The 23,626-nt window shown below is 36.6% G+C and overlaps 1 protein-coding gene across 3 annotated transcripts in view; it reads left to right on the plus strand.

The window, feature by feature from the left end:
* Positions 1-23,092, plus strand: part of STS (steroid sulfatase) — a 110,083-nt gene extending 86,991 nt beyond the window's left edge. For all 3 annotated transcript variants that reach the window (XM_065646092.1, XM_065646101.1, XM_065646111.1), the window contains one exon: positions 19,995-23,092. In XM_065646092.1, the coding sequence (XP_065502164.1) occupies positions 19,995-20,377 (383 nt within the window). In that variant the 3' untranslated portion in view covers positions 20,378-23,092. The remainder of the gene's footprint in view (positions 1-19,994) is intronic.
* The last annotated feature ends 534 nt before the right edge of the window (positions 23,093-23,626 follow it).

Raw genomic sequence — 23,626 nt, forward strand, 5'->3', positions numbered from 1 at the left:
AACAACTCCCAAGTCCTTCTGCGCAGGGCTGCTCTCAATTCATTCTCCACCCAGCCTGTATTTGCGCTTGGGATTTCCCCAATCCAGGTGCACAACCTTGCACTTGGCCTTGCTGTGAGGTTCATGAGGTTCACATGGGCCCACTGCTCAAGCCTGTCAAGGTCCCTCTGAATGGTGACATAATCATTCAAACTTCCACAAAGTAAATATACAGTTCTGTTTTCTCTGAAGTACATATTATTAGAGATATCTCTAAATGTTTGATATGTTAAAGATATCTCTTAATATTGCTTCTGTTTTCTTAATATAAACAAGAAATTTCAATTCATGCATTCTCTGAAGCCTCATAAATGGTATTCTACTCTCTTTCTCATTACATTCTTAGTAATAGGAGAGCAATTTTTGTGTTGTGTTTTTTGCCATATGGTAAATTAATAGTATCGTAGCGTCATACATAAACTGTGGGATGTACTTGTCATATCCAGTAGGCCCACTGGCAGAACCCATACCCTTGTCTAGCTTTTTCCTATTCTTTTCCTTGCTTCCCTGAGGAGCTTTTTCCATTTATGGTTTACCGGCCTTCTCTGTGGTGAACAAAGGACTTAGAAGATGCTGTTACGGATTAGTAAGGATTCACATTGACCCTGAGAATGCCAGCAATTATAGTTGCTTTCTTTCATTGCTTAACAATACAAAGGAAGGTAAATTTAATAGAAGTTTGATACAGGACTTTCTTCTTTTGCACAGTATCTTCAAAGGGAGAGATAATAACTACCATGCAACTATAACTGCCGTCAGTGAAACATTTTGTTTTCTAACAAAGAAATATCTTTTTTAAATCAAATCTTATCGTACCAACCTTTTATCTTTTCTCAGAAAAGAGCAGATGGGAAAAGGTAAGAAAGAAAGGATAAACATTTGAAGGAGTAAGATTTTCTAGCTAGAAAGAATAGACCTCTAGTCATAGAAAAATTCATGTAGGAACAATTTTGTCTCAGAGAGCCATTCCCCCAGTGAAAGACTGGTAAATATCCTTTGACATTGACATTATACACGCAGACTTTCAGTGATTGTATCAGAGTACTTCTTCTTCATATTAAAATAGCAACCATAACATACTGGTCTATTGAATCCAAGATATCCTGACCTAAATTAGTAATGTTCTTAGTGAACAGAAAAAGCTTGACAGGTTTCAGTGATCATATAAAGGCAAAGGCATTTAAAGTAACTAATTCAGTATTATTTAAACTTCAGCTTGAATGGCTTGCTGTCAGATATTGTGTCATGCACTTGTGACAGTACAAAAGAAAAATCTTACGGATATTTTTTCAGTATACTCCACAGCTAACACTTTAATAGAAAAAAAAATCTAAGTTAAAACAACTGTCTGATAATTTTTTAACTATTTATAAATTTAGCAATAGTCAAAACAAATATAAATAACAACTACTACATAAAAGAGTAGATAAAAATGCACTTCAACTTTCAAAAATGAATTTCAGCTTACCAAGTAACATAAAAAGTGGGTCTTTAACAATTTCTGAAGCATTACACTTCCAAAAATAGCTTTAGTTCAGTGTTGGATTTGAGCCTGCAGCATTCTGCATGTTACATTCGGAACATAGCGCTGATTCATCCTGATTTTAAAATCAGATTCAAATGGCATATGTTGTCTTAGGCGATGTTCTTCAAGGGAAGTAGTTGATGCATGCACAACCCACATAGAGTATTCTGTGTGCCACAGCCTCTAACATCCTATTACTCCTAGAAAATAAAGCAAAATATTTGATTATTAGAGAAATTCCCTGGAAACATGACTGTCAAGAGCAAGATGACTTCTCAGTATGCCATATAAAACCATGCCATGAAAGGCAGAAAATATCATTATAGAAGAAAACAGTGGGTGCTCAGAGGGTGGGTGCACTTGGACTATATTATGCTGGAGGCCAGTGTGCATCTGTGGATGATGTGCAGTCTGTACCCTGTAGTTGCTTCTGAATGTAAGTCCTGGTCAGTACTTCAGAAAGGCAACACAACCAGAAATATTCAGTAATCAGTGTACATGTCCTCAGCCTGAGAAAAGATCACATCCCAGTACCAGCAGTGACCTTTCAGTTGATTTCAGAGCTTTTTGTGTGGTCTCAAAATATTAGAGGACACATAACACATTACATTTTTCAAGTATTTTTATATTAAGACATCCAGAATTTCTTAAAACTAAAATCCAGCTTTTAAAATTTCTTTCTTGTTTTGTTGTTCTTAATAGGGAAATTTTGTAGATGGATTTGTGTAAAAGCTTTTTGAAACTAAAGGAGACTGTATTTCAGTAGTTTTTTGTCAGTTTTTTCATTGACCTCTTAGTAGAAATTCGAAGTCCATGAGGTAGCATAGAACAATCTCCTACAGATTGTGACATTTTAAAAATTTATTCAAAGTTTTATCCCAACTTTATTGAAAATAATTCTTCAGCTGCAGTTCAGTCATGTTCAGCAGAATAATAAATTTAATCCATTTACTCTTATTGAATCCATGGTCTCCTAGATGTAGGACTAATGTAAATATTTGTGAAACTCACTCACTCCCTCCCTCCCTCCCTCCTCTTCAATGTTAGCATTTTAAAGTAAAATAGGTTTCTGCTGTTCATAGTAGGAGAGGGAAGTTAGAAATCATGGTGCGGTCACAACATTAAAAGTCAACAAGACCATAAAACCCCCATAAAAATCATGACACTTTAGCACTTAGAATTAGCACTAGTGCAATAAAGAAATTCTGACACTTTTAGTATTAGGAAATGTTAGTCATCCTTAAGATAATATTGTCATTATCAAATGAGTGCTAATTTTTCATTCACAACCTTTTACCTGTCCGTTTTACATTAATTTTAAAATGATATTATATCACAGAAGCAAGCTTCTCAGTCATCTAACTTGCTCAGTGAGAAGAATAGAGTCTTCAAGACTCAATAGAGTCTTCAAGATCAACTTAATAATGTTATCTGGGCTCGCTTCAATGCCATAGGATGTTGTACAGGCAGGTTTTCAGTCCACAGTGCTGATCTATCCATATGGGCCTGTTCAGTGACAAGCAGATTGAATCTCCGTTCTACAAGCATTATAGTTACCTTAGCATTGGTTCATAGCCTTGATAGCAAAACTAGTTAGCCAGCAAACCTATATAGTTTGGGCTCAACGATGTCTTGATCTACTGTGCTTCTGCTGATTCCAAACCAAATGTAATTATCTACTCTAGCCCTTCTTTATAGAATTGTCATTTTGGAAGTTTTGAGTTGATCCAAACATTTTTCACTTTCTTCTGAACAAAGTAGTACTCCCTCCTTGTCCTATCCCCTCCCCCTCCCAATTCCAAATTCTAAATACTTTATATCTTCCAAAAGCCAACACGATTAATTAATAATTTTGTGGAGCTGCTAAAACACTACCATGATATATATACACAAAGTTAATTAGAGAGAGGGAATAGCAAAGTATAAATGGGCTCATGAAGATTTTGAACCTAGCGCTACAAAAGTATATGGTAGAAATGCTAAACAAGACTTCGTGAGTGAGTAAATAATTCTACCTGAGTGAAGAATTACTTATTCTCTAAAAATGGCATCTTAACACTCTGTGGAATTTCTTTTGAATAATTTTGTCTCCAATTCTAAAATGCTGTGGAAAACATTGAAATTAGGACTCATTAGTTCCACATGGCCACAGTGTCTTAGAACTGTAAATCCTGTAGCCCCACTAGGAACTAGGTCCACTCTTTTTCATACAGCGGATCATGGGGACACTTCCATCCACTTCTTTACTTCTGTTCTTTGTCTTTCAGATTAGCCCAACATTCAGCCTAGCAAATGAGGATTTGTTGCAACTACATTGCTGTTTGCTTTTAATCAGCTGTTACTTTTTTGTCCTAGCCATGATTAAGTTGTACTAAAGGAAAATGCAATTCCTGCCCACAGTATGTAGTCTGTGGATATTAAGGATTTTATATAAAAATGGAATTTGCTCTTGGCATTTCCCTCTCTGTTTTATGCAGCATACCTAGATTAGAAGCTAAAACAATGCTTTTTGCATGAATGGTCCTCCAATTTTTTTTATCTGTATCAGGTGCACTATACGATAACACGTTTCTTGTTGTCCTATTTCTCAAATCCTGATACTCAAACTTAATTTTGATTCAGAAGTATTGTATAAAAGTTTAAAGTTATGAGCTGCACTTACAGAGGATGCTACTGACAGTTCTATAACACTGAGTGGTAGATTACTTGTAGTATTTATAGCTGACAATGATTTTTGGATTCTGAAAACAATGCAATTGCTACTGAAACCAGTTTTCAGCTGTAGCCAGAGGCTCTAAGACTATATATCTTTATGATTCAGAAACAACTGTAGCCCTTGAATGTTAAGGTCAGTTTTCAAAAAGCAACTTAGAAGAAAGCCAAAGACAAACAAAGCTTTTTTTTTCCAGAGAAAGTCAGTATCATCAGTAGGGACGATTTGTATGTATGCTGTGAAGGCATGAGCTTATGCATAAGTATGAGGTGAAACATATTTTTCAGAAGTGAAAATGGTTTGAATTGTGCTGTGAGAGGGAAGTTTTGCCATAAAAGCTTGCAATTTGCTAAAAAACCTAAATATCATTTGGAATAATTCATCCTAACAGATCTGGTCAGCATAAGAAGACCAAAGCTAGAATCAAGCAAATGAAATGTAGCTGTTGTGTCATGCTGAAATTGAGGGTTTGAATAACTAGCCTTTTTTTAAAAAACAAATATAGAAAGCACATAGAATTCTGTTTGGAGTCTTATTTGCAATGGTCACTTTTAAACTTTCAAGGAAACGTTTAAGTATTCATCTATTATTTGATTTTCATTCTCTATTTTTATCTTTTTGGTATGGAAAAAAAAGGTTAGTAATCTGCCGCATTCGTTAGTTGTAGAAAATACTTTATGAAACCTGAATATGGGTTATAATAAAATTAAATCCATTGTGAGAAAAGGATTATGATACTTAAAATACTTCGATTATGACATTCGGATTTATCAAAATTAGCAACATTTACCTTTTTTTTACAACTAAAAATATTTTATTGAATATCATGCTTTGACAATTTGCATGTTTATCCTTCTGAAAATCTTGCAAAGTGCATTAATAGGCTTATCTTAGCACAAGAGTAAGTACAGAACACAAATGTCTCAGTTTAGTCTCACGGTCAGTGGAAACACGATCCAGTCCAGTGGATTGGAAAGCAACTGGGAATTGCAAAAATTGTACAAGAATACAGGTTGGTTGTTCATCTGCTTCAGCTCATTCAGCTCTGCCCTAGCAGAGCTGCTAGGTCATTTAGAAGTTCTGGTGATTTCAAGAATGCCAAGTAGCTCAAAGCACCAGGATTATGTAATGGCAACAAAAGACTGGCTTAGAAAACCATGCTGGTGATCACAGTGAGGCTGTTCTAATCAAGAAAAGGTGCTGAGAAATGCTTTAACTGGATTTTGAAACTTGATGCTAAATAGATTATACAATGCCTGTAGCTCCTGAGCATTATCAAAGGCCTCTTTTTTCCCCCCTTTCACATGCCAAAATATTTCAAGTTTCCAGTTAGGAAGTGTTTTAAGTTATGTCAGTGCTTTTAAATAGTGGCAGCACACTGATTTTTGGAAAAAAAAAATAGAACTGAGTTCTGAGAAGTATATTTGAATGGTTAGCAACTAGAAGGTTGAACTAAAGAAAAGTAAATTTACTACTTGTATTTCACAGAATATTTTTGAGTATGTATCTTTCAAAGCATATAATCCAGTTATAAGTAACCATAAGAACTGTTCATTTTTTGAAGACAGAAAAAATGCAAAAGTCAACATATTACTGTGTCTCTTTAGCACAACTTAAATGTGAAAAAGTGTATAAATTACTGTCTCATAATTGAGTGAGAAAATTAAGAATAATTTATTTGAATGCTGCAAAGGATTATTCCATTAGTGGGTACTTCGTGAATTTAATATGTTGGCAAATGATTACAACTAATAAGGACAGTGTCTACTTGCACAATGGCTTAAGTATTTCCCACTAAGTATTTCTTTGTGTTGTCAAGCTTGATAAATCTGTTATTGCCATGTCATGGAAGAGTCAGCAACAGGTTTGTAACTCATCAACATGTGAACTTAAGTGCCTGACTGAGCCTGTCAATGCAGTCTCTGCCTAGACACACAAGAAAATTTCCCATGACAATTTTACTTGGCCTTTCCCAACCAATTTCAAGTGATTTGTTCTCTTTGTGGACTAAATTGACCTCATATATATCCTTACAACCATTCGTTGTTAGATTTTGTATTTCAGTTGCTACCTATTTGGACAAGGTGTATAGGAACACATTGTGTTTCAGACAGGTAGATGAGTACCTCTAGGAAGGCTTATACTATCTGCATTCTTGGTCATCCAAGGATCTACATGGCTGTGTGAAATATGTGTAGGGGCATATTATTTTTCCTCTGACAAATTTTGATCTCTTCTCAGGAAGATGGTTGTGGAAGCAGGAAACCTTTTTTACATTCAAGTTTTTGGTCTTTTTATGTTGGATAGACAAGAAGAAAGTAGTGATCCAAAGTTCTGAGGTTAAAACTAGACAGACCTGTGAGAATCAGCAAGACAGGAAAACCTTTCTAAGTGAAGGTGAGGATCTGGATGATAGGAAAATTGTTTACCAAGTCCATTTGCCTGGCCTGAGTACCATTCGAATGCAATTTGATTGGGAGATTTCCTAATCTCTAATCCTGACTGAATTTCAGGTTCCTTTTTATGTCTACACAGCCTAAGTGCTAAGACGTCAGTTAGGAATACTGACTCAGTATTAGTAAAAAAACAGAGCTTAAGCTTGGGCCTATTCAATATGAATGCCAGCCAATTAGATACATCTTTGAAAGTGTAAGAGAAAGTTAAATGGCCATGTAAGCATTGCCTGAATTCATATGCTTTTATTAATCACTAGACTGAGGTTGTGGTAAATGTCTGCCAGTGTGCAATGCACTATAGTATGAAGCAGAATGGATTACTACAAACCACCACTGAATGCTAAAACAAACCTATTTTACAACTGAAAATCATTTCCATTGCAACAGATGAGGAATGTGTCTATGGTTACTTGCCATGTAGGGTATAGCATAAAAATGCATAGAAGAAGGAGCTGTGGTAGTGAATACAATAGAAAACCGTTGCCTGGTGTTTCCTTTTACCGTTACTATTGTCACAGATCTTGATTAAAAAAAAAAAAAAAATTGACAAGAAACAAGCTAAAATCGAGAGATGAAGACTGAGTTTCAGAACTATGAACTAAAAATTGAATGTAAGCCTTAAAAGCCAAAAAAGAACTACCAGTATGCAGATGTTTTTATTTCAAAATATCCTTTGAGTGCTGTCATCAGTCTTAACTGCAGTGAGGAGGGAGGGCATATATAAAATTTATATCTTGTCATGTAATGCCAAAAGCACTTTCAGTAGTTTTGAGGAAGTACAATGTGTAACTGAATGACTTTAGAGTGCAAGCTGTTTTATATTTATTTGCATTGCTTCCTAAAATAATGGGTTAAAGCCCTTAAATAAACAGTTATCTGTGGAAACATACTCTTAGACCAGTAAAAAGGTGTAGGATTTAATGCTCAAGGATGAAGCCCTCTTTGTTTAACTCCTCTTCATCACAGTTTTGTATAACATAACCTGGACCACATAGTGCCACAACAAATAGTAATAAATCTTGGATTAAGTTTATGACATAAGTGCCCTCTTCAAAAATACTTTGAGACATTCTGGAATTATTACATTGAATTATACAGTTAGCTAAAAACACCCAGAGATCAAACCAGAGAGAACAAACATTGTCTCTACCACCTCACTCATAGCAGTGGTCTACCTGCCCTCCTTCAACTGTGCTTGAGAGATTGGAGGGGAAAAAAAGGAAAATCAGCATTCATTTTGCCACTCATGTATCATGGGGAAAAAGAAAAGCAACAACCAAACAAACACAAAAACCCCACAACAAACAAACAAAACCAAAAACAAACAAACAAAATACACAAAACCCCCACCCTTCATAGCCCATGACAATGATTAGCTAGAAATTTTAAGTTAGACTCTGAATTATAGTAAGTTTTAGGACAGAGATCAAACACTGCCTAAAGTCCTAGAAATTTTGTCTTTTTTACACATAAAAGTGTAAGGACACATAATAAATAGAATGAAGGACAAAGGCTGGAATTTCCCAGTTCCATTGCTTCTTTCTTCTGGATTGAGATGAACTCACTTCATGACTGATTACGTCTCAGCTGAGCACACTAGGCATTGTGTAGGACTATTCTATGCTGCTGAATCTCTCCAGTAGGCCCATGAGGTGGCAAGGGCTTTGTTCAAATACTGCACCCAGGTCCGTGCACCACATAGCTCAAAAGCACCTGGACTTCCCTGGATATACTAGGTAGTATGTCGTATACATATCCATGTATATTCCAGAAGAAGAAAAGGCAGCAAGAGTTTACCTATGGGATGTTGAGTAACAGAGGAATTTATGTTTGGAGTTAGAGGATGTTGCTAAGCAGGTGTGACTTTAATCTTCAGGAAGGTAAGATCTGAATGCTGAACACTGATTTTTCTACAAGGTAGAGTTGTCCAGTGAACAGGACACTTGTCTTAGACTTTGTAAAACGTGATTCAGGTTACTTCTTCCTGTAGACCTTGAGATAAAATTAAATAAATCACTCATGGTGTATCCATCAGTATTAGCATTGCAAAGAAATTAAGCAGTTTTTATTAACTTATTAAGCAACAGCACAGGTGGCTGAAAAAATAATTTGCAATTTTTTTTTCTCAAATATTTTGAAGTATGAGATTTGATGGGAGTTGAGAAGCCTATGTAGGTCCTTTCTTAAACAATTAGTTGAGCACAACGCAGCTTCAGTCACAGATTACATTGTACTTTGCTAAATTTAAGCATGAGATTATTATTTGTATTCTTAAGCTGAGGTAGAAATACTTTGTTGAACTGAAGGCAAGCAAGATGAAATCATCCTCTCAGTAAATTCACAGCAATTTTAACATTCACTTCAGTGCACCAGAACTCTATAAAAGGTGTAGAAATGGAATTTAGAATAGACAACACAACAGGTAGTTGAAGGATGGGGCAATGCAAGAAAACTTTGAGACTTTATTTAAACTCCAGCAAAAGTTCATGAAGGATTTGTATTTGAAAAAGTTAGTAGATAAAACACAAAGTGAAAGGAGTGTGCCAATAAAATGTCTTTGTCTTCCACAATAAAGGAAATGAATGATAGTAGCACAAAAGTTACAATAGAAGACACCATCCATCAAGAGAGCTCTTAAAAAAATACATTGTAGGGAACAATTGTGCAGTGGCAGGGGGATGAATTAGATGACAAAAAGAAAATTCCTTTGAAATATCTGAAATGAGCTTTTGTTCTTATTTTTCACAACTGGAACAGAGGAAACTTCATACATTAGTATGAGAGATACAGATATCATGTAAGCAGAGTCAATGCAGATGTACTGTAGCTAGTGACTATATTTTAGAGGTCATTGAACGGTCATTAAAGATGAGCAAGACATTAAAAAAAGTATGTTGAAGTAACAGATATGGACAAGGAAGGCAAGCCTCTGTATTTTCTGGCTGCATCAATTAACTATGTAGGTTTTATATATAGTTGAGAGGAGGAGATGTTTCACCCACCATATATGAACACTGTGGAATCTTTCATAAGCAGCAGTACTTTGTAGATAGATATTTGATCTTAGAAAACACAATTAAGACTACAGAATGCTGAAGAGACAAGAAGTTTTACTCTCTAACTTCGGTTGACACTTCACTCTAAAAGTGACTCCAACAGAACCGTATGCAATCCTAGCACTGGCAGTGGCTCTACTGACAGAGCAACATCTTCCAGCACCCAAGCAGAGCAAGCAGAGCAAGCAGAGCTGGGTGCTGATAACAGGTGCACCAATAGTCCCAAGATAGGCAAAGTGGTGATTCAGGTTCAGGGTCCATCCAGAGAGTCCAGTTAGGAGCAGGAGGAGATGGGAGCACAGGCAGAGCTGGAAGAAAGGCTACAACCTAAGTCCATCCAGAAACAGGGCTGGAACTGGCACTCCAGCAGCACTACTCAGGCAGGGACTGATGGCCATGGGCTGAGCTGAAATGGGAATCCTGGTCCATGGGTAGAGTGCCTGGGTGAGGGTCGACCATAAGGTTGGGCAGTGCCAGTGAGAATCTTCGGTGCCCTCAAGGCTCTCGACACATCAGATTTTTAGCAAATCTGAGGATGGTGATGACAACATGTAGATGTCTACAGTGCAAACACCTACGGCTGAGCTAACCTGAGCTAACCACTCACATCAAGAGAAGCAAGCAGAATTCTTCTCACCCTAAAGAAGACTTCTGACAAAGGTAAGAAGCATATCAGTATAGGCTGGTAACTAGCTTACATAAAGACCTCCACATTGCAGTCATCCAAAATTAAGTCAGGTGGCCAGATTGTTAGATTGCATACTAAGTAGCAGCATAGCGATGAGCAATAAATCCTAATCTGTACCTTGATTTTAATATTAGAAATGCCTTGCCACCTTTTTCACAATCTGAAAAACATTCTTATTTTGCTAAGTGTGAGGAAAGACACTATGGGTTTCCTTTGAAGTTGACTGAGTATTTTATGATCATGTCATTTAATTAGTGTCTGGTTTTTTTTTTTTAATCAGCAGACGTTCAAATAAGGGCCTATCTACAAATATGCAATAAATAACATAGCCAGGTTAGACTGTGTAGTAAAATGCAAAGAGTTATTTGGTTTTGTAGTACAGAGCAGCATATTATCCATGCATCAGAGTCATGAAAGAACTGACAAGAATGGTCAGAAAAGAAAAACATGGATGAGATACAGATCCTGATTTCAGTTACACTGGCAGAAAGATCTTAAAAATCTAATTAAGAAAGTGCCACTTGCTTTACTTGGTCAATTTTCCTTTTAACACAAGACTAAACCAGTCATTTACCTTGTCTGTTATATATCAGCTCTCTGAGAATCTTTTTATTCTTTCTTAATGGTAGTGTTGGTGGTTGAGGCAGCTCCTATTGTGGATTCATAGGTGTCCTTCCCAAAGTCACTTTATAAACTTTATTAAGTCTCATTAAACCTCATTCCTTATCTCCAGCCTTTGTCATAATAGCAACACACAGTGGCAAAGTAATCTATCAGACAAATTGTACAGAAACTTGTAACAATAAATAACAAGTTTCTGTAGCTGCATAGACATATCTTTTATGGATATTTACACATTTGCATGTTATAGTATAAAGTAATTTTTTTTTTTGAGATTTCCTCAACAGTCAAAGTCAAGTACTGCAGACCACTTTTCTAAGTGTCACCATGCATGCAAAACACTGAAGTGTCAGCGTGATGTGGATTTGTGTCTGTTCTCTACTGGATCAGCTACACAATCCCATAAAAGACTTAAATAACATCAGGTGTCTAATTCACAATATGTAGGTCATGGGAGAATATTCACTTTTCCTTCAGTAATAACTCATGAGTCATCAGGATACTTACACCACATTTTTGTTAGACAAAGAGCAGCCCCTTTCTCCTCACTGAACTGTGTGCTTTTACCCTATTTTCATCCTTCTCCTATCTGCTTATTCCCCTTTCTCTCTCCATTTCTGAGCTTCTAGTCTCACTGGCAGTGAATCTCCTTTTGATCTTCTTAATTGATCAAACCCCTATGTGTTTTTTGGTGTTTTGTTTAGGTTTTTTAAGATCTTTTTGGCTTTCTTGCTCTTGGTTTTCTTCTTTGTTGATATCAAGACATACCTTTTTGCGCTGCATGGAACATCTGTTTCACTTATTACTGTTTCTGTCCATTACGATCTTTTTATCTACTCGATTGTAGAAGGTATTTTGTTTCCCCTAATTTCACTCATCTTCACTCTTTGTTTGCACCCTTGTTTGGTTTTTTTGGTTTTTTGGTTTTGTTTGGTTGGTTGTTTGGTTGGTTTGGTTTTGTTTTGTTTTTGTTTGATTTGAGTTTTTTGTTTGGTTGGGGGGGTGGTGGTGTTTATTTGGTTTTGTTTGTTTGTTTGTTTGTGGGTTTTGGTTTTTTTTTTCTCCCTCTCTTCCTGATATTGCCCATTTCGTGGAGGCACCACAATCAAGAAAAGCCTCCAAAATTCCCAAATCATCTCCCAAATCCCTCACTCATGTTTACTGTTTCAGCCACAACAGCTGGAGGAAGCAGAAAAAAGCATCAAATGTCATTTACCTAAACTATCTCATTAAGTATTTTAATTTGCTATCTTGATCCTCATATCGGAGCAGCTGCAGCTGTATTGAGTGACACAGTATGGGCATATTATTTGGTGAGTGTGAAATAATGTAACTACCAAAGGAGAGAAGAGCATTTAGAGCTTGAACAGACACCACGAAACTGTTTATATCAAGCTGAACAAAATTGACCTAATCGACTGATACACACTTCTGCTAACAATATTTTAGGTAGGAAAGTGTTTCTCCTGACAAGCATGACAAATGCTGTTACAGTATTTTCTTGCCTCTGCTCTGGTCTATGATAGTGGTAGCAAAGTTATTGTTAGGCTCAGGCAGAGCTATTTATACTCTGGGACTTGCAGTGTTTCCCTCCCTACCAGCATTCCCCTACTTACTCTGGGAGAGAGACATAAAGCAAAGGAAAAAAAAAATCCTGTCCTTTTTTAAAAAAATATATGCTCTATTCCTAATCAGTGTAAACACATAAACCCGACTTTCTAGTCCAGTTGGTTAAGTTGAAATGGAGACCTTCTTTTTCTTTCTGTTTTTTGGTGTGGTTTTTTTTGGTTGGGTTTTTTTTGTGGCGGGTTGGTTTTTTTTTTTTTGGTCTTATTTGCACTTCCCTTTCTTCTGGTTTAGTTTGCAAACTAAGGAGCAGGAATGGCTGCAGCATGGAAGGCAAAACCAAAATAAACCAAAACCAAAACAACAAACAAAACCCGTAAAAACTTGATTATTTGGATTACTTCATGCATAACTGAACGGAGTTTGCTAGCCAATATAGTTTTGTATTGAGTGACAGACCTGGAGTAACCTTTCATCAAAACAGTGCTGACCTCTCCATTTAAGTCCTATATAAGGACTGCATCCCCAGGAGACCCTTCTCTGTTCTTGTTTTTAGTAGAAAGGAGGTTACAGCACTTCAAAAAGGTAAAGCCTGTTTTTCACAATGCCACACACAAGCATTCCTTAAGCTGGTACTTAGGAAGAGAAAGGCAATGTTTGTTCCCTTTTCCATCACTTACTGTTACCTGGAGAATAGCTGAAGATCTCTGCATCCCTCTTGCATACCACCAAGACAAGAAAATATTCCCATTGCTTTCCTATAACTCTTCTCTTCAAACTCAAGCATTTGTGCTGACTGGAGAACTTGTTTTTTGCATAGAGGTCCAAACTGGCAGACTGCTGAATTTCTCTGGGATACCTTAACCTTGAACAGATCCATGTGAAAACAGAAAATAGACTTCTAGAAATTTTCTTAGGAATAAATTTATATAAGAGTCCGTGCTGATCATCTTTAAGACGACATCCTGTGATATGTCCTTTTGGTGTTTAGGTTTAATTCAGAATTTTGAGAGATTTTTGCATACATTCATTAGTCACATTGTTTTGCTTTGTAGACCTGCCGTAAACTTCTGCTCTCCATTTGCTTAAACGTATTGGTTCCAAATGACAGGCTCATAAGAACTCTAATGAAACTCTTAACTGATTCAGTTTTCAAAATAAAACAAAAATATTTTTTCCAGAAGATTTCCTAAATAACCTAGGAGTTTTTTAAAAGTTAAAAAAATCAACTATCTGAGACACACATGGAAGCATAATTCACCTTTGTCCTCAACCTTTTAAGGCAAACCAAACAGATATTCGGTATTCTTTGGCAGTGCACAAAATTCGAGGCTACTGCATTTACGAAATCTGTACTTTTCACTTTTAACTAACTTTGTACAGTTATTTCTTTGCTTTTAGATGTACTTTTTCTATTTAAAGGTTAAACACACTATAAATTTTCAGGTTAATGATTTGGAATACTTCATTGGCATTCTGTGTTTCAAGGGGATTTTTTTTTAAAAGTCTGGAGAAGATAATTCATGAACAAATTCCTGGGAATGGGTTTAGTTTTGCTTGGTTCAAGCTTATCTGAAAATATTTGTAGGAGTTGCTTAAGACTTCCTTTGCATCTTTGTCTCATACATTTGCTCAGTATCAGGAAAATTACTGTCTGAATCTTGCAGATCTGTTCATTTTAGTCGGAATGAATGCATCCACTTTATGTAAGAGAGTAATGATTATCCTGATTTATTTTCTGTTAATAAAATATGGTTTTGAAGGGCAAAACGAATGAAAGACAAAACACAATTCTGAACAGGTTTCTCTTTGTTTTTTGCCATGTCAAGCAAAGTAGCTCTGCTTTGTTACATTCTTAAGTGTGTTGCTTTCTCGGTTCTCAAGTGACTCCAGTGGAAAAACAGTCAATCAATACTACTTCTCTCACAAGCAATAGAATAAGTTTTTCTGTTTTCAAAGACTCTTGAATATAGGTTGGAAATGACCAGTAATTTTTTTTTGTGCCAGCATTTTGTTCTGTCTTCAGCATGCCATCAAATGTTGCTTGAATGAACTGAAAATTACATAGTCCATTCAGCAAATAAATAGATTCTTCAAACAAATCTTTAGCAAGTGTATGGATGATGTGCATCAAATTACTATGGATGGAATTTTTTTTCGAGGGCAGTGTGTATTCTTCCATGGTGCTGTTAAATAAGACTTCCAAATATGAGGCATAACATTGCATTGTAGCACTTCCTATTTTAGCAGCATAGTTTCTATACTCACAGATTGTTCCCTTTTGGGACTTTCTTCAACAAGAAAACACTGCAAATGATCAATCAGTTCTTGTTGAAGATGATAATGAAGAATTCATGAAAATAATTCTTTGTCAGCTGCTATCATTCAGCAGATAATCTTGACTTTTGAACAGAATTCAGTGGAAACTTCTTCTACCACATCTCTTACTCTAGTTAATGAGCTCAGTCATGAGATTTCTGTCTTCGGCAGCCTGAGCATGGTTTCGCTGTCTTGCGTTTTTCCTCCAGCAGTTGTTCAGTATGATTATTAGATATCCACCAATGTGCAGTCCCTTCTGTTTTAGAGGATACTTAACATTGCCATTTCTATACATGCGATTTTAAAATCACTGCTACTACTATTTTCATCATTTTACCTCAAATACTGTGTATTCTGCACAGTTCTTTGTGCAAGCCTCTTCTAGCAACAACTGATTCTCATAAACTAACAGTATGTCTTTGAATATCACTCAGTTATTCTCCATCTACACCGGGGTGTAATGTGCTGTCTTTTGACTGATGTAACAATATAACATAACATATTCAGACACTTAAAACAAATATCTAAAAAAATACAAATTTTCATTAAAAGAACAGTAAAGTTACAAATTTTTAAAGTCAAATAGCAGATTTTTATTAGCTATTTGAGGAATGCACATGTTGATGAATGTATATGTATATTCTTTACAGTAAACAAATAGTATTCTCTACGTGCTATATATACTTCTACAGGAGTTCAGCAACCAAAACCTTTTCTAAATTGTTGAATTATTGAAGATATGGATATATACACATATGTGTATATATATGATTCCAAAGATATAAGAAGCAGGAAGAAAGGATTAAATCTAATAAGAGTTTTCTGAAGAATGTAATTTTCAAGTGAGTTGCAGCTTTCATCTGTAGAAATGTTGAAGAGCTGGTGTGAGTTAGAACATGGGAGCTGACAATGGCTACAGAGCTCATTTGAGATACAAGAAAAGCCTGTGGGCAATTTACTTCATCACGCTATACCCAAAGGGTTATGCTCAAAGGCATCTTAAGTCAAGGAGAGATCAGCTCCCCGATTTACAGTGAAGAACAGACATGTTTAACTTGTTCTTCTACAGAAAGAAGAAACAAAATAATGCAAATACAGGAGATGACAGTAGCAGCAAACCTGTAAAGCTACTGTCAGATTAAATGCAGTAAAAATGAGGTCCAGGCAATAATACAGCTGTAGCTTCTATTCACTTTAAGAGCTGCTTATCAGAAAACACCATTTAGCCATCAGTGATTAAGAACAGTGCTATTATAACAGAAATGTCATCCATATCCACTGTGTCACTTCATTTTGGAAATATTAATATATCTTACTGTCAGACTTCTATTTAATTTTGTGGCTGCTACCTGTGTGTTGGAGCTATGGTTCCCTGTATGAGTATGAGAGAATAAAGAGATGGTGAAGGGTAATAAAACAGAAGAGAAGTCTGTTAGGGAGATTAAACTCTGAACAATTATGTGCACAGCACATCTACTTGAACTAATTGCAACCTATTTTAGTTTGAGAATATTTATATTTATATATATTTATATTTACAACCTCTGTAGTTTTTGTTTTTCTTAATGTGTGAAGGAAAGAGGTATTCTGAGAGCTGGATAGGTGAAATTGTTGGACAATTCAGATATCTGAAGAATTGCATAAAAAATGGACATTAAATAAAGTAGCTGTGAAGTATTGGGACAGGCTTAGGGCTTGCCTGGTGTCTTAGAAAAGACCTGATATACTTGACTGTGGGGGAGCCCAGACAATTTTACTACTGACTTCACTGAGGAAGAGACATATATTTATCTTTTTATATAATGAGTTTACTATCCAGATGCTTTGCAGAACAAAGGTATCTTTAATTAATGAAAGATTAATTTGATCCTTGTAGTTAACACTGACAAAATGAGATTTTATATCAGCTGAGAGAGACTGGGACAGATCTTTTTAATATCCAGCCTTATACAGTTCATCAGCTTTACAGATTAGGAGTCTGACAGCTCTTTATTTCTCCTAGTATATTACACTGGCTGCTCCACAGCCACAGACACTGACAGATATGCTTTAGTTTTTTATAATGCTTAGGAAATGAGCAGTTAAAGTCTGTGGTGCTGTTCCTTCAGCACCACATGAAGTTCCAGACCCTCTCTGAAACACCGCTGCAGTGTAACAGATGAACATTGCACAGGAACAGACTTGGCTCTCCCAGAGCTCAGCATTTGGCACAGTATGATCATGACATTATAAAGCTGCATAGCTGATAAACTAGCATCAGCTCTTCGAAACACTGGCAACGTGATTCAGACATGATGTTGTGTTGCATGTGCCCTGACCCCAATCCCATACATGATGTTGCAACGTGACGTATGCTCTCTATATATGCAAACCTGAACAATTCTTTATTCTGTGAGGAAAAAAAAATCATGGTACAACTTCCTTATTTCTTTCTTTTCCCCGGGTCTTACCTATATGAGCTGCTTGTACTGACTTGCATTAATTCAAAATCCCCAACTTTATGTTACTATATGTAAGCCCTTGAACTGGCATGGTGCTACAGGGCCCAACATCAAATAAAGTTGGCTGAAAATTCCTTTTCAATGTCAATCAGCACAAATGTACTGTCCAAGACAGATGTGCGGTAAGACAGCCTGACCACAAAGTTCTCATGTGCATGGCCTTACGGGAATTTCTTTTAGTTGACATTTTAATAGCTACATAATTTTTTATGCTCTTCTTCTATCAAGGTGTTACTGTGTCCTGAATCAAATTCTTGGGTGGGGCAAATGTTGCATGGTCTACAAAGGCACACAATGCACTGATTAATAAAGCCCTTTGGCTTTTTCTCTTCTTCATTGTCCATCTTGCCAATTAAACACTTTCAAAGAGCCTGAAGGAATGCTTTGTCTAGAATTACATACCTTCCCAGAATGTAAATTCTAAATCTCAGTAAATGAGAGGCATATTTCTGCTCTGGGAAATGTTCCATGCGTAAGTTCAAAGAAATTTAAGGAGGAGTGTTAGATTTTGATTGTTTATTTTAATTCTGAGAAAACAACAAAGAATTCAAGTATCAAACCAACCTTTCAAAATGTTATTGAAAAGGCAGATGAAGGAATGCTGTCTTACCTTGCCTTCTATTTCTCTTCCCCTTCCCTTCCCTCTTCCCCAGTGAGACTGTGCCATTGCTGCTGTCACAACCAGAGCCTTTTAAAGCCTACCATGTCCTATTGTCTGTGCCATCAAGTCACTCTCAGCCTTTAGAACTCCTTCCCCTTTGCTGACTTCCAAGCAACATTCATAGGGTTCTCCCAGCCTAATGTGTATAATAACATCACCCCTGCAACCCTGGTTTAAGTGCAGACTAAGTGAACTGGAAGTCTCCAGGCTCTGTCATTGAATTGGTTCCTAAAAGTAAAATCTCTTATAATGTGAAAAATGCTGTGGGATAGAAGAAGCTGTAAAGAATCTGAAGGTCGCCTACTGTCCTTTCAATTACTGCTATAGACTAGAACTGCAGCCCGTGACTCTAGTCCACCAAAACATTTCTTTTTTTAAGCCTATTTTTATCTTTACAAATTGAATGTGATGTAGTTGCAGCATGGCGTGTACCAGTTCATCTCTGTCCTTCTCATATTTTCTAGAGCTTTCCATTCTGTTTAATTGATTAATTGATTAATGAATATTAACCACTGTAGCGCACATAAATCTGTAACAATCTGTAACTATAAAAGATTAACAAGCTTTTATGAATTTAACAGAATTCAACAAAATACCAAAAAGAGTTTTTCCCCCATTGTTAAAAAAAATGAGGTGAGATATATATATATATACACATTTTTTTTTTCCTCAATACAGTGCTGAGGAATGTAAATTGATGATGAATATGTATTTCTGATGTCTGTATACACTCAAATGGGTAGGTAGTCTGACATCATAGACCTCAGCTGTTTAGTATCCTACATTTATTAAGAAGAAAAGTACAGATTTTTTACTCTAATTATTCTGTGGTCTCATTCCTAGAGAACTCTATGCGTTTCTGTCTGTGGGAGGACGGTGTGCTTCCCTGGAAGTGCCTGTCTGTTCCTGCCTTCCTTGTCCTGTGATACTTGAGTAAAACAGTAGCCATTTTTTGTTTACCCCTTTCTTGTTTTTTTCAGATTCTCCAGTGTTCCTTCTCTTCAAGAGTGCTTCTTGAAGGAATCAATTGATATCTGTTTATTCTTAATCCAGGAAATAACTAGTATTTTTAAACAGTGAAAATACTGACTGAAGTTACACTGGTGCAGATCGTTCAGTTTCTGGGCGTAGCAAATTAATCTGAGAATGACCGATCTATAAATAAAGACCTTTGGTTCCCATTTTACAAAGCAGAATGTCACCTAAAAATTACACTACTGTACAGTTATTTATTTTTGGAAAAAGCATCTAGAGGCCTAAGACAGGAGTTTAGTGTCCATTATAGCTTTTCATGTCATCACATTTAATAAGACAGGATACTCTGTCTGCAGATGTTTGCAATGAAAGCATGTGGCAGAGGGCTATGTGTTAATACAACAAAGAGAGGAAGAGGGAAAAAGGTAAAAATGAAATTATTTTTATTAGCAAAATGAGAAGCAGACATGGCCCAACAGGGTCTGGATATGGTCAAGGGGCAAAGGTACATTTTAACAAGTCTTAAAGGAGGCAGTGCAATGGCTTAGTAAATATTTATGCAAATCTTCTTAGCACCGTTTCTGTAAAAATGCAAGTACTTTTAAGTCTTCTATGATGTAGTTAATCAGAATTCTTCCAAGGGAATTAAATGATCAGAATTCTTTTATGAATATGTGTAGCATGAAAATTGCCATGTTTTGCTGCTTTTCATTTTGCTCAATTTTGTTTTACTCTTTCGATATATTGCAGTTCCTATACAGAGCGAGGTTGTACCAAAAGACTGATTTCCCATAGTGTAAATTAGAGTTCATAAGACTAGAGGCCTTTTAGTTTGTCATTTTATCACCAGCTGTTTTCTGTCTGTAAATTGCAGGTGAATCTGTCTGGAAAGTCTTCTTCTTCACTCCAAACTTCAGTCCTGAAAACTCCAATGGTTGCTATGATTCTCACGTTTGCTTCTGCCATGGAGGTTTCATCACACAACATGATCCCCCACTGCTCTTCGATCTTTCCAGAGACCCTGAAGAGAAAGTCCCACTGACTCCAGAAACAGAGAGCCGTTTCTATGAAATCCTCAGGGTGATACACCTAGCAGTAGACAACCACAGCAGATCCCTGCATGCTGTCCCTGACCAGCTGTCATGGAACAATCTTCTCTGGAAGCCGTGGCTCCAGCCATGCTGCTCATCTCTCTTTCAGTCTTGCTACTGTGACTACGACTCAGAAGGGAGCCTGCTGGAGGTACATTCGGGATAAACAAGCTGTAATTCCCTTTCAGAAACTGTAACAAGAGAGTGTGGGTAGCTGACTTGAACCACTGTGGTGCTAGCCTTCAGAAGGTTTTGTTATGTAGGAGGACCTGTCTTTAAATAATACATCATTGCAGTAGGAGAGAATTTGAGTCAAGAAAATGTGCCAAAGGAAGGAGGGCAAGACGCACCTTTTCTGTCTTTATAATACAAGAAACAGTATGAAGCACATGTTGCCATCCTCATCTACAAATTGGCAGGCTGAAGGCATTTTCTAGATGAGATAATTTTCTAGATATTCAGCTTTCTTACACAGCAAGGAATTTACCTGTATTTTCTGTCAAATACAACCACTAAATGTACACTTTCCTGTCATTTTCAGTAAATATTATCCACAATTAGTAGGACATTGCACCAAGTAATTAAAAATAGAGAGATAATACTGAAGAGGTCCACCTGAGACTATAATTTAGTTACTGGTAGATACATGAAGAGCAGACTTATAAAATCATCTCTATCAACAAGCATCACGGATGCGAAACAATAAACAGATTGCCAACAATATAACATTTTATGTGCCATAAAAATATAGAGAGCTTTGTAGTGGAAGACCTTGCATTCACATTAAAATGGTGCTCCCGTAGCTAGTGTCCTATTGCATGGCATCAACCTTTGTTTCAGAAGGAAACCACTTCAAATGCACCAGTCATGTGCTGGAGTGTGTACCTTAAGTCTTCATACGTATATATATAAATCACAGTCATACCCCCAAAAACCCTACAAATCCTTCAGTCCCTGATATAGACACATCGTTATGCTCATAGCCCAGTTGCTAAAATGAAAGATTTGGACCGTACTTGATCTACCATTTTCTGAGAATAAACTTGGGCTTGAACACTTAAAGCCAAAATAGCTGTCTCTGAGTTCTTAGCAAGGCCTTGGGAAATCTACAATACTTCAGGGCTAATTTCTGTATCCATGTTTATCTGCATCATATTCAGGAACATTTTATTTCCACTCTGCAAGCAGGCAAATTATTTTCTTTGGCAGATTTTACCAGAGGAAAACATATCAGAAAAAAACTAAAATGATTTGATGCCTGATAGTAGAAGCTGACTTGCTCCTTATCAGAAAACGCTAGTTAATTCCAACATTATAACATATTAAAATCCGTTTGGTGGTATTAGCGCTTCACTAGTGCAAAAGTGATCTGTGATGATAGTAATGCAATTGCTTCAGTCAGCCAACATTAAGGTTGTGACCTGGTTCTTGGGAGCTATTGAAGCCTGTCCTATAAAAATATATTGTGATATATGGTATATTTCTCTGTCTGTAAAACGTAGGCTTTATTTGATTCTTGTGCCACAGTTTCATTCAAAATTTCATTCTCAGCAATATCCAGATGCCTGTCCTGGGAAATGTTGTACTCTTTCCTTGAAGTTGTATGTTTGATGTTTCACCTTGTGTTCATGATTGTGTATCTTAAGTACGTGCTCTGCAAGCTCTCTGTAGGTAGCAAAGTCCTGTGTTTGCTGATAAAGTTAGTCTGTTTGGGTGTTTCCCTGATAACTACTCAAGATGGTTTATATCATACCTGGAAAGCTGTCAGATGTCTATTCATGTGGCATAATTCCTTCTTTGCTTTATTTAATCACTGAATATACTACATACACAAATTTAGGAAGAAAGATGCCTGCAGTTTGAATACAAGTACTCTTCTGCAGTGCTCAGTGGCTGCCTGTCGACATCACGGCAGGATCCATATATCCCAAATTTTTGTTCCTTACCATGTGTCCCAAGAACCTTTTGGGGCACGGTGCTGGCGCCTGCGTTCCTCCCCCTGCAGTGGATGGGATGACTGGGCTGCAACCAGGGAGCCTCTGCCCCAGCACTGAGCACCACGGCATGGGGGGCTGCTCTCTCCAGCTCCTGCAGCTCTCATCGATCTCAATTTATATTCTCAAGGACATCCACATCTACTTCTTTTCACTGGGAAGTTGCTATGTTGCTATTATTTCTTTTCTTTCTGCAGGTGCAAGAATTGTTTGTTCTGTTAGGCACAGCAGCTGTTCTGTGCTGCCCGACTGAGGTATCAAAAATCATAATTTTTCTACTGCTCTGATTTTTTCTTGCCTGAATATGGCCTTTCTTTCATACCCTCCTTGGCTTTTGGTGCCATCTCTCTAATGTCCTTTTTTAAAATGTCCACATTCCTCAAATTTTTTCCACCTATTTCTTTGCCACTCAGTCCTCCCGTTTGCTCATCATAGTGATTGTGATGGCTATTTTGCTTTAATCAATCAGAAAATGAAAAGTGGTCTTTGTGAAAAGATTTGAATTTTAGGGCTCCTTGACTCTGCTAACCTCCTACTTATTTAAGGTCTAGCAAGGATTAACTTTTCATTACAAAAGCTAAGAATTAAAAACACACCCAAGACACCCTGAATAATAAAAGTTATTTCTTGTTTGTGGCACAAGCTTCATATTTTCCAAAACACAATTTAGTACAACATTTAGTACAACATTTTGACTTAAGCAGTGAAATCTGAAATCCATGTTTACAATTGTTCCTTCAAGAAGGATTGTATTAAACTGGGTCAGTATTTTTCGTACTCTAAGTAAATGCTAATTCATTTAATGCCTAAAATAAACCTTCCTTGTATTGCAAATGTATTATACCTTTCAGTACTGTACCTTCTGTTCTGGAGATGGCATGTCAGATCATGGTAATTAAATTAGTCTTGTTTATCTGCAAAATAAAATAAGAAGCACTATCTACCATTTTTGTAATGGCACTGCCTGATCTAACAAAGAAAAGTTTTGTTTCTAACAACAGGTTATTGATGGGATATACGTGATTCATGATTTATTAATGAGAAAGGCTCAAGGAGAATGTGCTGCTCTGGTACTTTGAGACTGACTTTCAATCTATCATTTAATGAGCACCTGTATTGTAGCATGGTGTCTGTTTGTAGAATATGTCAATTTAAACTGGGAGTTAAGCTTCAGAGGAAAGTGTATTTCTCTACAGTATTATTTAACAGTATCACATCCTAGTTTGTCACAAAGTCCCTGTATAGCCCAGAGCAAGTAATTTAACTTTGTTTTTTAGTTCCTCCTCTGTGCCCAAAGTAGGATAACAGTATTTCTTTAAGTGTTGGGAATACTGAAAGAACAAAAAAATGCTGAAAGTGGTAAGCTGGTAAAGGCACACTTTCTAGTCAATAAGGCACCTTATCTATAGAAGGTACAGTTT

The sequence above is a fragment of the Caloenas nicobarica genome, chromosome 1, assembly GCF_036013445.1.
Source record: "Caloenas nicobarica isolate bCalNic1 chromosome 1, bCalNic1.hap1, whole genome shotgun sequence".
Classification (NCBI taxonomy): Eukaryota; Metazoa; Chordata; class Aves; order Columbiformes; family Columbidae; genus Caloenas; species Caloenas nicobarica.